Raw genomic sequence first — 13,792 nt, forward strand, 5'->3', positions numbered from 1 at the left:
ATTTACGTCTGAAGATGATGACATATCTAGCTCAAATGCTAAAAATCTCAGGCGGAAATAGAATCCTAAGAAGCAAGGTACTCCTTCGTCCTGAAGATCCAGGCTTCTTGTGCAAACTGTCCTTCAGGCGCTCCTTCTCTGGAAATGCTTAAAATATTCGGAAAGCTCATCCTACTCATATCAAAATTTCCACATCCTTCACCCAATTCAACTAGAAACATATTTTGTTTCTAAATTGCTGACCCATTTGCAAAGTCCTTCAACTGATTTCTATTTCGCAATTTCTTCCAATGCCTCTGAAATCTTTTCTGCACGAGATGATTGTCCCTCATCGTTCTTTTTCTAGTTCAGTATGTCTACTTGCGAACTATCCTTCCTGTGTTCCAAGCTTCTTCTCTATCTCTTTCCCAAGATTTCTTTTTTTTCTGCACTATCTTTTCAGCCATAAAATTTCTATTATACCACGTCAGGTCTATATCATATTATACAGATCCTCATATAAATACTAATATGCTTTTTTATAAGGCACCTGTGGTTTCTTAATACAATGTAAGTGAGGTTAATTTGTGTAATACTCTTGTCAGCACGAAAGATTACGTTAGCACTCGATGCCACTGTTTTAATATTTGTCCCCAAAAGCAAACCAACAAATAAAGGTATAGCTTAGCCTGTTTTATCATTCTTGTGAGATTCTCTTATGCATTCTGTTTTTTGCTTTTTATTAAAATAACAAAAGCACTGTTCTTTTTTTATGTGGCTTCCACCACATTATCACTACCCTTTGAGTATTTTCATATTAAAAACCAACAAGTGTTCCCAAATATAGGAAACTTTTCACTATTAAAAAGTGAGTGTTTTGTCACAAACAATATCCTCCCTCGGAGGCCCTTTTTCCGCAGACATTTATTTAAATGTGTGACAGTCAGTGAAGGAGTCACCAGGGAAAACAAGGTGCTGTGTAGCCAGATGCACCCCCTCCTGTCCCTACTGATGTAGCTTAGACACGGTGAACTGGTCGCAGGAATGTGAACTATCTGGAAGGAGCGTACCATTCCCCACCACGACACACGAAGATAATGGATCACCTTCATAGTTACCATGAGCAAAATCAACCATAGCAGAAAAAAAAAATGAACTAGCAAACCGAGAAAAGATACACATTTGCGAAACATATCTTAACATGTTACAATCGACGCTGTATATCTATGCAAAAACTATATGTCATTTTGTAATTGTGATCCTAAAAATAACATTTTATATTTGGAAACATCCAAAGCTCAATCCACCTTATTAATAAAAGAATAAAAAAATATAGTACCAAAGTAAAAATAAAGGACAAAAATGGCCCTTAACACTACAGAAAAGATCACCAAAATTGCAAGGGGGTTTAGGCCCAACTACTGAATCAAGCAAAGGTTGTCAGAAGATCGTGCCATTTATACAATACTACAAAAACTAGGATTTGTTCTTCCTTTATGTGCATTTATTTAATATATTACTTGTGTCCATCACCGCAAAACGTTTGTTACCCTCAATGAAGGTTGTTACTTGGTTACCTCAAGAAAAATCACAAAGAAAAAAAATCATTAGGAATGTTCTTTTCCTAATGCGCTCACGTCATTATGAATAGCCATTATAAGCATCTGAATTCGAAACGGTTAGACTAAACTGAAACCTTCATAGTGGTCTATTGCTTGTATCAACTTCCGTTTCAAAGTGAGTTTGTCTTTGTATTTTGGAAGATCGAGGAGATTGAAGCATGTGTGGGCCACTGGAAGGTACTCTTCCCCTCCCCCTGTTGACTGTATAACAAGTTTAAGACTTTTCATCCCAAGAATTGGGATACGATCACTCCCAGTCATGAACAGCAGAAACTGCTTTTTCTTTTCAAGCGGCAACTCGTTAAAAACTTCCCAAAAGATTTTAATTGTTGGGTGCTCTGCCCAGTATTCGCCTTTGTACTCCGTGTGTTTTTCCAGCTCCTTCCAGTCATAATTTGTGTTTCCAATTACCATGGCCTGCAATTCGTTGGGTTGGAAGAGCTGTAGTACTTTACCCCCACACACCTTGTGAAAGCCTTGAGAAAATGCATGAAACTGTGATGCCACGGATATATTGAACACGTAGTTGACATATGCATCCACAAACTCTTGTCTGTTTTCTTTAGTAACAGGAGTATTAACACCATTGGCGATCAGCTCTTTCACTTCAGTGGCACCAAAATATTCAACCATAATGGCAAAATTCAGACAAAATGTCTCCTCAATGTCATCTTCTGGGTAATCCAGTAACTGCTGCATGCTTCTGCCGACATCTGGCATGAGTTCTTTCAAATCATCTAACGTTGGTTTCTTGTTCAATAATTTCTTGTACAGTGCCAAAGGAAAGTGGAGATCGACAATGGTGAAGTTGTAAATTGCTAGTCCACAGACAACACCGATTAAGTGGAACAAATCAATGTCTTCAAAAGTCTGATCAGAAAACCAGATGAGCCGAGATTCTTCATAATATTTAAACATTCCATATTTGGGGTCCAACAATTCTCTCATAATGAGGAGAAAAAACTCCTTTCGGACACCACCAGCATCAACAGCTTCCTCCCCTACAAAAATAACCTTCATGGGTTTTTTGTAGTCAATATTTTTTGTTTTCCTTAGAACCTCAACAGCATCTTCCACGATGTTCTCACGACGCACAATCAGAATGAGACATGGATTCACTGACTCCACAACAGGGAGGAAAAATGATGAAAAGTTTTGCCGGTGAGCCTGGTCAACGGCCATCTGCATTTGGAGGACAGCATCCGTTTGCAGGAGTGTGGTCTTTGCCTGGGCATCGAAAACGAAGGGGTATGTGCAAATTGTAAGGTGGGCATCTGGCAACATTCCAAATGCTTGCTGCTGAATCCAGTTGATGTAGTCATTTCTTATGTCGATAAAATCTTGCAATTCATGAATATAGAACTTGTCATACTGCACAATCTGCCCTGCCTTTTCATTTACTCTATGCAGAATTTCCAAAACCCTTAGAGCAGTGTGGAGCAAGTTATTGAAGATTAGTCTCTCAGAAACAGGAATGCCAATTTTAGAAAGTTTCATTAGATGAACCACAACATCCTTGAACAGCTGCACTAAATTGAAAAACAATGGTGGCTCAAAAAGGGACCACCAATTTTCAAGCACTTTCAACGGGGCTTTCTCAAGATTCACCAGAGCGGATCCAAAAGGAATAGACAATGTTGTAAAATTATTCACATCCGTAAGAAGAGGACACTCTGGAAGTGTCAGATACAATCTCATTGCCTCGACGTCTGGTAAGGAACTAGTTAGCTTTGGTATAAGGTTCTTTTCCAAACTGGCAGCCACTTGCTGAGATATGTGCGGGCAGTCAGGCTGGATGAGCTTGTGAAATAACAGCCGAGCAGCCGTCATGTCCACCCCAGAGAACTTTGCGCTGGTTTTGTAGTGATCATCATTACCAACTGCAAGAAAACTTCCGTTTAGACAGCCGGCCGACGAAAATATCCCTTGTATCTCATTAACTATATCTGCAGGAAGTCTTCCAGGCAAAAATGTCAGCCACCTCCCAATGAGAGTATCGTTCAGTGTCCAAATTTGTCTGCAAGGGTCTAAAATTCTGAAGTCATCCGGGGGCGAGATGTTTGGTGGAACTGAATAGTGAGAAAAACTTTGATCGCCACCAGAATAAATTCTTTTTACGCAAAATGTGCCTTCTTCTGTTGGAGCTGGGTACTGTCCTGCGAATGGAACCCAGTTCCCTTTCACTGTAAAGGGACTCTTCCTGTTGCTAGTTGTTCCAGTCCCTAGTTGACCATTACCGCCCAATCCAAATGAATAGATTCGACCAGAGGATGGTACAAATGCTAAAGTATGCTGTCTTCCACAAGCAACTTGGGTGACAACACTTCCCATAAGCTCAAAGACCTTCCGTGGGTTCACTTCATGGCTGGATGAGTTGTGGCCTAGCTGGCCGTACCCCCCAGCTCCAAATGTAAAGACACCGCCTTCTTTTGTCAGTGCAGCTGTGTGGTCTTCTCCGCACGAGACAAAGATGATTTTCTGCGACCGCAGCGACTTCAGAAGGGCAGGCGCATAGCGATCAACCTCATCGCTCAGGCCCAGCTGTCCAAACTTGTTGCGCCCCCATCCGAAGACAGCCCCTGACAAGGTTAATGCAAAACTGTGACCACTTCCAGCAGCCAGCTGAGAAAAAGGTATTCCCGATAACGACTTCACAAGCTGCGGCGCTGTCTGATTTTTGGCTTCAGGGCCCAAACCGAGCTGGCCGTACTTGTTCTGGCCCCAAGAGTACACATCACTCGTCTTACTGAGAGCAAGGGAGTGGTGCCAACCGCAAGCGATCTGTACAACAGGCACGTCTGCTAAGCTTTTAACGTTTCTGGGCACTCGAACCGGCTCTTCCGTGCCTGGGAAACCAAGTTGCCCACCCGCAGCTAGTCCCCAGGCGAACACCTGGCCTCTGTCGTTCAGGGCCAATGTGTGGGCTTCTCCGCATGCCACTGCCACGATATTCTGAGCATCCAGAGCCGACACCTGTTCAGGTTTTTTCCGCGTCTTCTCATGGCCCAACTGTCCCAGGTCGTTGCAGCCACAGGTATAGACCGTGCCATCATCCAGTACAAAGACGGTGTGCCTTCGGCCACAGCCGACACCTGATACTTTCCTGTTCTGGAAGAAGGGGCAAGACCTGGGCTCGGCCACTATCTCATCTTCTGTGCCACCCAGACCCAGCTGCCCGTAGGAGGCATTGCCCCAGCACAGCATTCCGCCAGCTCTACTCAAGCCCCAGCGAGACTTAAACTTCCTGTGTCAGACTTCTACACTTCATGAACAGAGAGAAAAGACTCCGCAGAGCCATCAACACCGAGGAGGAGCTGGAAGAACCGAGAAATGTACTGCCACCAGGTCATGCGATGAGACGAAAGACGCTGGAGAACCACTGACAGCGAGGGAGGACTCGCAGCTGTCAGATATATGACTGAAAGAAAACACAACAACGCTACGAAGATAACTACCGCCGCGGCCCACGGAAATGCTCTTTAGGAAATACAGAGAGAAAGGATGAGACAATATTTCGGCACAGTGTTGATGCCACTAACCCTTGAAACAAAAGGGAAAGGACGCAAAGTAATAAAAAATGGGCAAATAGTAATACAAATGGTCTTTATGAACAGGGGAAGGCTGTGCAAGACGGTAAAAGGACTAACGAAGTCGAAACACATACCCTAAGAACGGCACAGGTGACCACAATAGCATCCCTACCACTGTCTGTGCTTCCAGACCTGTGCTGCTCGTGCGGCAGCACGATTTTCTTGATTCAAGCCTGGTCCCTATCGGGTAGCCAAGAAATATTAGTGTGCAACAAATTTAGTTAGTTTACATGATACACAGAACGTGTCCATATTCGTCGTGTTGTCTCCTTAAGTAAATGAAATCCATGCACCTCCGACATGGCCCCCACAAGAAAGACATCACTTGCCTAACATGGCTTCCTCTAGGAGACTCATTCAAATCTCTGCCTACTACCCTTCGTAGCAGTCGCTCACTTCCTTTCTGAGAAATGGAAAGAGGACAAGACAAAATAAGACGTCACCGCGGAAGTAAACGTGGCAGCCATCTATGTTAACTAGAGTCAATTTTATGTTTAAGGTACGCCGATCAAAACATTTTTTAATAATACCATCCACTAATTAGAGAGATCTGTGATCTTGCTAAACGATTACATATTATAAAAACGATATACAACTGAGTAGTCAAGTAGCATTTATAAGAAAAAATTATATTATTTAAATTATAGTTTTTGTTTGCTCTTTTTATTTAGTATTATTTAGTCACTTTCGTTGGTTCGTTTGAAAACTAGCATATTTTCAAGATGACAGTTCACTAAAAATCTCTGGACTGTGCCGGGGGACTGGAAGTGAACAAGTTCGCACAGACGGTTAGCGTCTCGTCCGAGCTATACTAATCATTTGTACTTCCGGCCAAACTTCACTTCCGTCGCACCATAATCGTTCTCTTACTTGCGGCTTTCGTGCACATGAGAGATTAGCTGCAGTAAGCGGTTTCCACTGAGCGATTGCCAATGGCTAAACCCAAGAGGTCTCGTGTCCCTAAAGTCCGTAAGGGCCCCGAGGACGACGATGACTCCGATGCACATGCAGCGGTGCCGTCTTCCAGGGACACTTCTTCACAGTATTATCTCGACAATGTGGACAAGTTCCACGAAGACAGAACGGCCAGCCTTCTTGCTGCTGGGGTCCAACTTCAGAGTGACGATGCCATGTCTGAAGATGATGAAGTGATGGCGCTTGATACTGAGGATGATGAGGACGAGTCAGATTCTGCTGCGAGTGACTTAGAAGAGGACCTGCCTATGGAGCTGCCTAGCGGACTCAAGAAAAAGGTTAGTCGTGGCAAAGCAGCGAGACACAAGGAAGAGGATGCGGAGGAACGGGAGTCCATGGAAAGTGACCTTGAAGAGAGACCGCATGACGAGATGCCCAATGAGCTGGCCTGGGGGCAGAAAAAGAAGTTGTACTATGACACAGATTATGGTGACCGCAAGAAGAAAGGTGTGAGCCAGGAGGAAGAAGACGCAGAGGCCGAGGAGGAGGAGGCAGAGGCCCAGCGTATCCAGAAACGGTTGGCAGGACACCTCGACGAGGACGACTATGGCCTTGAGTTCCTGCAGGCCTTCCCACAGAAGGAAAAAACAGCTGGTCGAAAAATTGAGAAGAATTTGAAGAAAATGTCTGAGAAGGAAAAACTGAAGATGCTAAAAAAGGAGTCACCAGAATTAATGGAGCTTCTTGAAGATTTGAAGGCTAAGTTAACAGAACTTGAGAAGAACCTCAAGCCACTTGTCCAGATGGTGAAAAAGGGCTTAATCCCAACTGGCCCAGGCAGCCATTACATTCAAACCAAGTATCAGCTTTACTTGAACTATTGCACAAATATTAGTTTCTATTTAGTTCTCAAAGCAAAGAGAATTCCAGTTCAGGGCCACCCTGTCATTGAAAGACTGCTATCCTATAGAAACCTTATAAATGACATGGGGGTTGTGGATCATCGGCTGTCTTCAGAAATGGATTTGCTTCTTAATAGAGTTGTTAGTAATAAAGATGCAGTCGTGAATGACTCTAAATCTGCTTTAAGCAACTCTGCCAACCCGTTACAAAAGACACAACACAAGCCTCCAAAGAAAACTTCTCCTAAACTGACCTCAACAAACCAAGCAGACAATTCTGATCTAGACGATGAAGCTGCCTTACAATACTACAACGAGATGGAGAAGATGGTAAAGCGCAAGAGAAACAAGGTGGATAGCCTCGCTGAGGATTACAGTGCAGAAGCAGACGACTTGGCCCCAGATGCAAAGCGTGCAATTACATATCAAATTGCAAAGAACAAAGGACTAACCCCTAAGAGGAAGAAGATTGATCGCAATCCAAGAGTCAAGCACCGGGAAAAGTTCCGCCGTGCCAAGATTCGCCGTAAGGGCCAGGTCCGTGAAGTTCGTAAAGAAGAGACACGATATTCTGGAGAACTGTCTGGCATTCGCGCTGGGATTAAGAAAAGTATCAAACTTAAATAACAAGCCTTTGGTTTACCTGCGGGCAATATTGAGCCTCATTTTGGACTGTTTTTCAGTTTACATTTGCTAGTCATTTTTTTCAGTGGCTAGCGTCTATAAAATAATGACAGTCTTGTTTAATATTGATGTAGTTTGAGGTAAGGCATTCTTCACATGGTCTTGCGTTAGTAACTTAAAGTGGACATCAGGCGTTAAAACATCCAAATGTTGGTGGGGTCCAGTCCATAGTGATCCTTGGGGAATATGTGACGATAATCCGCAGAGTGCTTGTGAAAGAAGTATATATAGCCTGCATTCGCCCAAAACAGTTTTCCATTCAAACTGAAAATATCTGACCACTTTTTGTTAAACTGATAAAAACAAAATTATACACTTAATGTGTTTATTTACCATGTAATTCCGAAGAAGACTAACCACTGGTCTTTCCCTTCAGGTATGAGCTTGCTGTGTTGCATCTGTTCTTGTTCTATTTGAAATGGACATGAGAATAATTTCCTAGCATACACTTTGGAGAAGGAAATGCATTTTGAATATGGCTTTTTAAACAACAGCATTGTCAAATTTTTCCAGAATAAAACTTTTCATTGTTGTGGATATGTATTGTTTGATAATTCTTAGAGCTGTAATTTTATCTGGTAGGCGACAGTAACATGGTCAGAGTCTTGCCTGACTTTAAGGGATGTGTGATTTAGTCTCAGTAAACAAAGTATGGTTCAGCAGAAAGGGATATTTGTGATCCGCTTAACTTCACTTAAAATTCCAGTATACGCATCGCTGTTTCCTTATCTGGATCATTACGTTGTTATGGGGACCTCATCAGGGGTGTGTTTTTTTGTCTGGAGGCCTCCTATGGAGTATTGTTTTTAGTTGTGAAGGGTTCAGAAGGAGAGAGGGTTGGGACCAATTTTGTATACCACTCCAAGTTTTGTCCCCAGATTCCGAGGTCACATGTAGAGTCATACATCTAAATGTAACCTAGGAGCGTTGGTTTGTGGCCAACTCAGGATGTCTGTGAATTGCCTTGTACCTGTCCATTTGACCTCTGCAGGGATCACACACTGGATTTCATTATTTTACAGTTACTTTTGTTTCTCGTTCTGTATGTACATTATAGTGATAAACAATTAAAGGAAAGACCTTCATTTTCTTTCGTACAATAACCCCTTAAGTGCCAAGGCTACCCGTGCCCCCAACTCCTCCCTGCTGAGCTTCTTTCTTGATGTTTGAGGTAATTCTTGCTTAAACCTTCATAAGGTTTTTTCTAGGTAAGGTACCCAGGCTAAATTTGCTGTTCTGTTCTACATGTTGTGAATTCTAAAAGTACCAAGGATTTGAGGGTTTCCCTTGGAAGGCACAGAGAAACTAGGCAAAATGTAACTTTTTTTTTTAAATGTGTTGCGTAAGAAAGGATGTGGATTATTTTTCCTATGAATGGCATTATCAAAATGTTTTCTATGCTAAGTTCACACTCTTCCCAGCATTAAGTATTAGCCAGAGTTGTGAAAAAAAATCACATATTACCGCAGTTTTCTAGGAACTAGTTATATTTTTCCTATTTTTGTGGTTTCTACCTACTTGCGGTTTGCGGTGGTATCAGGGGTGAACGCCATTGGTGAACCCAAAAAGCTGTGCAGGTTTGAAAAATATAATAAATCCTGATTCCAGTAAGAGCACAGTTACTGACCTAATTACTCACAATGAGCAGGTCACGAAGAATGCATTAGAACCCAAATTAAAAAGTTGCAGTTTAGCCTTGATAAGAGCTCCCACCTCTCTATTATTGTCCTTACCTTTCAGTCTTCTCTCCTGCATTATTTCCTACTGCACTTCCTAATCCTGATCCTTTCTGTCTTGGACTTTCATTCTTTTTCCTCTTGCTTGTCCTTTTTACTTGCCCAATATTTTTATTCTTTTGTCGTATCTTTCTTCCCTTTCTTGCCTCTCTCTCCTCTCCTCCTATACACTTTCGTACAACTTAACATTCGTTCCTGGCCTATGTTGCCTCTCATTTCTTCCCTCGTTCCCCTGGCTTGATGCTTCTCCATCCTTCCTCACGTCTATTTCCCCGCCTCCTTTCAGAGAGCACCCACTTGACAAGAGCAAGCCTGCATCCACAGGTCATTGTAATGGCTCATTTTAAAGCACATCTTACTAGCTAGTTTGATAATTGTACTAGCTTGGTTGACTATACGTACTGCTCATATTTTAATACAGTGAGGGAAGTCTTCCTGGATGATGTGCAGTTGGAGCTGACTCAGCTTTTATCGTCTTGGGGTGAAAAAAGATGCACATTCTTTTATGATGTTACTTAAAACGTGTTACATTTGTAGTTTATGCCATACACCCATTTGTCATGTACTTAAGCAGACCCTTAACTTGCTATAGCGTGTTTTTAAATTTGTTCCCTACTGCTGTATGTGTCTTAATAAGATCACCCTTTTCTAATAGAGCCTGTTAGCTGCAGATTCTGTACCATAGAATTTTCCCCAGGCAACAGATTGGACCCAATTGTTTTTTTAATGAGCAGTACACCTGTTCGCTGGTGGTTGGCATCATTTGGCTTCATGTAGCTTCCTGGGTGCTGGAAATGAGTTATTTTTCAGCCAGTCAGCGTAGAACCAGAGAAGAGCTACGCCAGTCACTTTTTGAGTGAGCTTTTTTGGACCCTTTTGTTGAAGATTATTGAGACTGTCTCCTGGTGTGGCAGGGATGTCCATGAGGAAGGCTGGCTTCAAGCCCTGTGGTGCAGGGATGCCCATGAGGAAGGCTGGCTTCAAGCCCTGTGGTGCCTGTCGCTGGCTAATGTCGGTGACAGAACCACACACCGTCTGCCTCTGGTGCCTCGAACGCGACCACAACGCCAAGACCGGTGTTGAATGTTGCGCTATGTATCCCAAGGCTTGAGGGAGCAGTTCCTCAATCTCTTTGCATCTCAATGTGTGGTCGTTTCTATTGTGGTCGAGACCAAGGTCCCGGTATTGGTCGCAGAGCCACTCCCAAGTACTTGTTGACGCACTTGAAGTTGTATGGGTGTTCAGGTAAGTCCCACAAGCACAAAACAAACAAGAAGTCGAAGAGATCTTTGATTTCGCCCTGTCGCTTGAAGTCATCTGACAAGACGAGTGATAGTCTGCATTCAAGACTGGCTCTGTGGTTGACCCTGTGCCTGCCCTGTCTCCACACCTCCACGACTTTCCATGTGCCAGAATGACCCCCTCTCTAGTTTTATGACTCCATGCAGCTCATATTTGGGCAGCCTGTCCCTGCTGGGGCACCTTTGGGCCCTGCAGGATTGGGAGGGCCCACTACTGGACTGGTGCCGATTGAGCCACCTTGATCTTCCCCAGCACTGGCTCCACTGCCAACGTCACTGGTGGCACCGGCACCCACTGTCCCCACTGTCCTCATATTAATTCCCGACTCTGACACAGAGCTGGATGGACATTGTCTGACACAGATGGGAGGCATTCCATCAAGGCTGGAGCCTGTGTCCTATTCCTATGGGCTAGGGCTTGTGGATGACTAGGAGTGGCCACTGGACCCTGATGAACACCAGCCCCTAGATGTCACCAAGATCACCTGGTGTGAGGATTAGCAGATGCCAGTGGACTGGACACCTCCCCAGATACTGGCTTGGTCTCTCCTACTGTTTTGACTACAGACGAGTGAGCTTCTTTTGCTGTGGTGGATTCTAGGTATTCAGCTGCCCCCTTTAGCTGTCAAGACAAATGTCTTGAAGAAGGTGCATCAGCCGGGAGTTACCCCTTCTAAACTGCTTCTCCGTTTAATGAAGCCCTCATGGGTGTCCTACTCGGGGGCTTGTTCCAAGCACTGCACAGGGGCTCCTGTTAATAGGACAATTGCCCGATTCCAACACCCCCACCCCCAGGGGAGCCCTAATTTCCTGAACCATCACCCCACCTTGGGGAGCTTGGTGGTCCAAGCCTCCACTTCCAGAGAAAATCCTGGGGTGCATTGGCTACTGCTCCACCGGACAGGGACTCCAAGAGGCTGGATAACTTGGGGAAGAAAGTGTTTTCTTCTGCCAGCCTGGCACTGTGGTCTGTGAACACCGCAAGACTTTTGGGCTTATTCCCATTCGCTCTGGGACTCGGTGGTGGAGGTGCTGCCTATGGCCTTGGAGGATGCCTGAGCCATTCTCTCCCAAGCTATTGCTGATGGGAGGGAGGCGCATAAGTTAGCAATACGCTGTGGGCTAGATACAACTGACTCACTAAGAAGAACAGTTTCATCCTCAATGGCCTTTAGACGCCATGCCTGGTTGAGAACCACTGTTTTTTCAGGAGATGTCCAGGCCTGGCTCATGAACATGCACTTTGATGGCTCCTGTCTCTTTGGAGACAAAGTGACTCAGCGCTGTAGCGCTTCAAGGATAGCAAAGCTACAACCAGGTCCTTGGGCCATCCCATGGCCCCTTACCAACCCTAGTCTCCCGTTCACTCATTTTGTGGTCATGGAAGGGGCTTCCAGCTGTGTTGCTACCCTCCTAGCCACCACAGCCTGCAGGCTTCCCAGCCCTTGCATGGCCAAGGACGGAGTACCCACAGACCTCATGCGTCTGGTAGCCAGAGGTCAGGCCAGTTCACTACCCCCTTCCAAGCATCTTAAGTTTGCCCTCTGAACATCATGGGCATCCAGTTGGAGGCAGGATATGTCATCACCTGGACTGCTGGAGGTCGATAGCATCTTGATGGATGGGTTCCCCAGATTATCCACAAGGGGGTGCTGTCCCCTTTGTGACTACCTCTCCTTCCATGCCACCCTCTTGCGACAGTCTGACGGAGGACCATATCTCATTACTCCGCCAAGAAGTGGTGGCTCTCTTGGCCAAGGGAGCCTTAGAGAGGGTGCAGACATTAGAAGTAGGTTGTAGTTGTTCGTGCTACCTTCTGGCACCTAAGAAGGATGGAGGCCATCGTCCTGTTCTAAAACTGGACCCTCTCAATTGCTTCCTGAAAAAGAAGAAATTCAGAATGCCCGTGCTTGCTCAAGTCTTGTTTGCCTTGGACTTGGGATCCTCAATGGTAGTATTGGACTTGCAGAACTCATACTTTCACATTCCCATCCTGCCTGTCCACAGATATTACCTGTGGGTCATGATAGGCCACAAGCACTTTCAGTTTGCTGTGCTTTCTTTGCCTTTACCAGCACCAGTCAGGTGTTGACTAAGGAGATGGTGGTTGCAGCTCATCTGCCGAAATCAAGGGTACCAGTCTTCCCCTCTCTCAGTAACTGGCGGTTAAAGCAAGTTCGCCCCTGGTGGTCATCTCCCACTTTCAGACTACGGTAGACCTCGTGCAGTCGCTACAGGTTCACTATAAACATGCCAAAGTCACACCTTATCCCTTCTCAGATGCTCCCCATCATTGGCGCTATTCTGGACACAGTGCATTTTCAGGTGTATCTTCCCAAACAGTGAGTCCGGGATGTTCAGGCTATGATACCAGTATTTCAACCTCTATCCTGGGTTTCGGAGAGGCTGACGGAGGCTACCAGGCTTCATGGCCTCCTTCATCCTGCTGACACCTGGCTGTTGACATATGCCAGCTCTGCAGTGAGACTTGAAGTTCCAGTGGGCTCACCATCAGGATAATCCAACATGGTCCAGCTATCAGAGGGCAGTGCAGATGATCTGCAGTGGTGGTTGAAGGACCGGGATTGGGTAGGCGGCGGACTCCTTTCCCTAACCACATCTGACAGTGACAGAGGCATCACTCCTGTGATGTGGCCAGCCATCTGTGAGAGATGGAGATCAGAGATCTCTGGTGGAAGCCGGAGTCCACATAAACTTGTTGGAGCTCAGTGCAGTCCAATTTGCATTTAAATTGTTTCTACCCTCCCACCAGGGGAAGGCTAGTGCTGTTGTTCATGGACCACACCACCGGTATGTGGGTGTGCAACAGACAGGTGGGATGGGGTCGTGGCCCCTCTGCCAAGATGCCCTGCACCACTGAACATTGCTGGAACTTCAGGGTATTTCACATGTGGTTTAACACCGGGTGGGTTCTTTGAATGCCTGAGCAGATGATCTCATCTGAAGATGCCTAGCGGACCACGAATGCCGTCTCCAAACGGGGTTGGTGCAAGATCTTTTTCTACGGGGGAGAGAGTTGTGGTTAGAACTGTTTGTCACCAC

At 45.1% G+C, this 13,792-nt stretch overlaps 2 protein-coding genes across 2 annotated transcripts; one reads left to right on the plus strand and one right to left on the minus strand.

Annotated features, from left to right (window-relative positions):
* Window positions 1-1,461: 1,461 nt before the first annotated feature.
* HERC4 (HECT and RLD domain containing E3 ubiquitin protein ligase 4) lies at window positions 1,462-4,936 on the minus strand. The gene has a single exon (XM_069230768.1). It carries the CDS (start codon window positions 4,803-4,805, stop codon window positions 1,659-1,661), a length of 3,147 nt encoding a protein of 1,048 aa, XP_069086869.1. The 5' UTR covers window positions 4,806-4,936; the 3' UTR covers window positions 1,462-1,658.
* A 1,069-nt stretch (window positions 4,937-6,005) lies between these two features.
* On the plus strand, window positions 6,006-8,224 carry UTP3 (UTP3 small subunit processome component). Its single transcript, XM_069230767.1, has one exon. It carries the CDS (start codon window positions 6,124-6,126, stop codon window positions 7,633-7,635), a length of 1,512 nt encoding a protein of 503 aa, XP_069086868.1. The 5' UTR covers window positions 6,006-6,123; the 3' UTR covers window positions 7,636-8,224.
* The last annotated feature ends 5,568 nt before the right edge of the window (window positions 8,225-13,792 follow it).

Source organism: Pleurodeles waltl, chromosome 4_2 (genome assembly GCF_031143425.1).
Source record: "Pleurodeles waltl isolate 20211129_DDA chromosome 4_2, aPleWal1.hap1.20221129, whole genome shotgun sequence".
NCBI classification, from domain to species: domain Eukaryota; kingdom Metazoa; phylum Chordata; class Amphibia; order Caudata; family Salamandridae; genus Pleurodeles; species Pleurodeles waltl.

What these genes read in the sequence shown, in the direction of transcription:
- UTP3 (XM_069230767.1), top strand. Translation starts at nt 6,124, where the DNA reads ATGGCTAAACCCAAGAGGTCTCGTGTCCCTAAAGTCCGTAAGGGCCCC.
- HERC4 (XM_069230768.1), bottom strand. Translation starts at nt 4,805, where the DNA reads ATGCTGTGCTGGGGCAATGCCTCCTACGGGCAGCTGGGTCTGGGTGGC.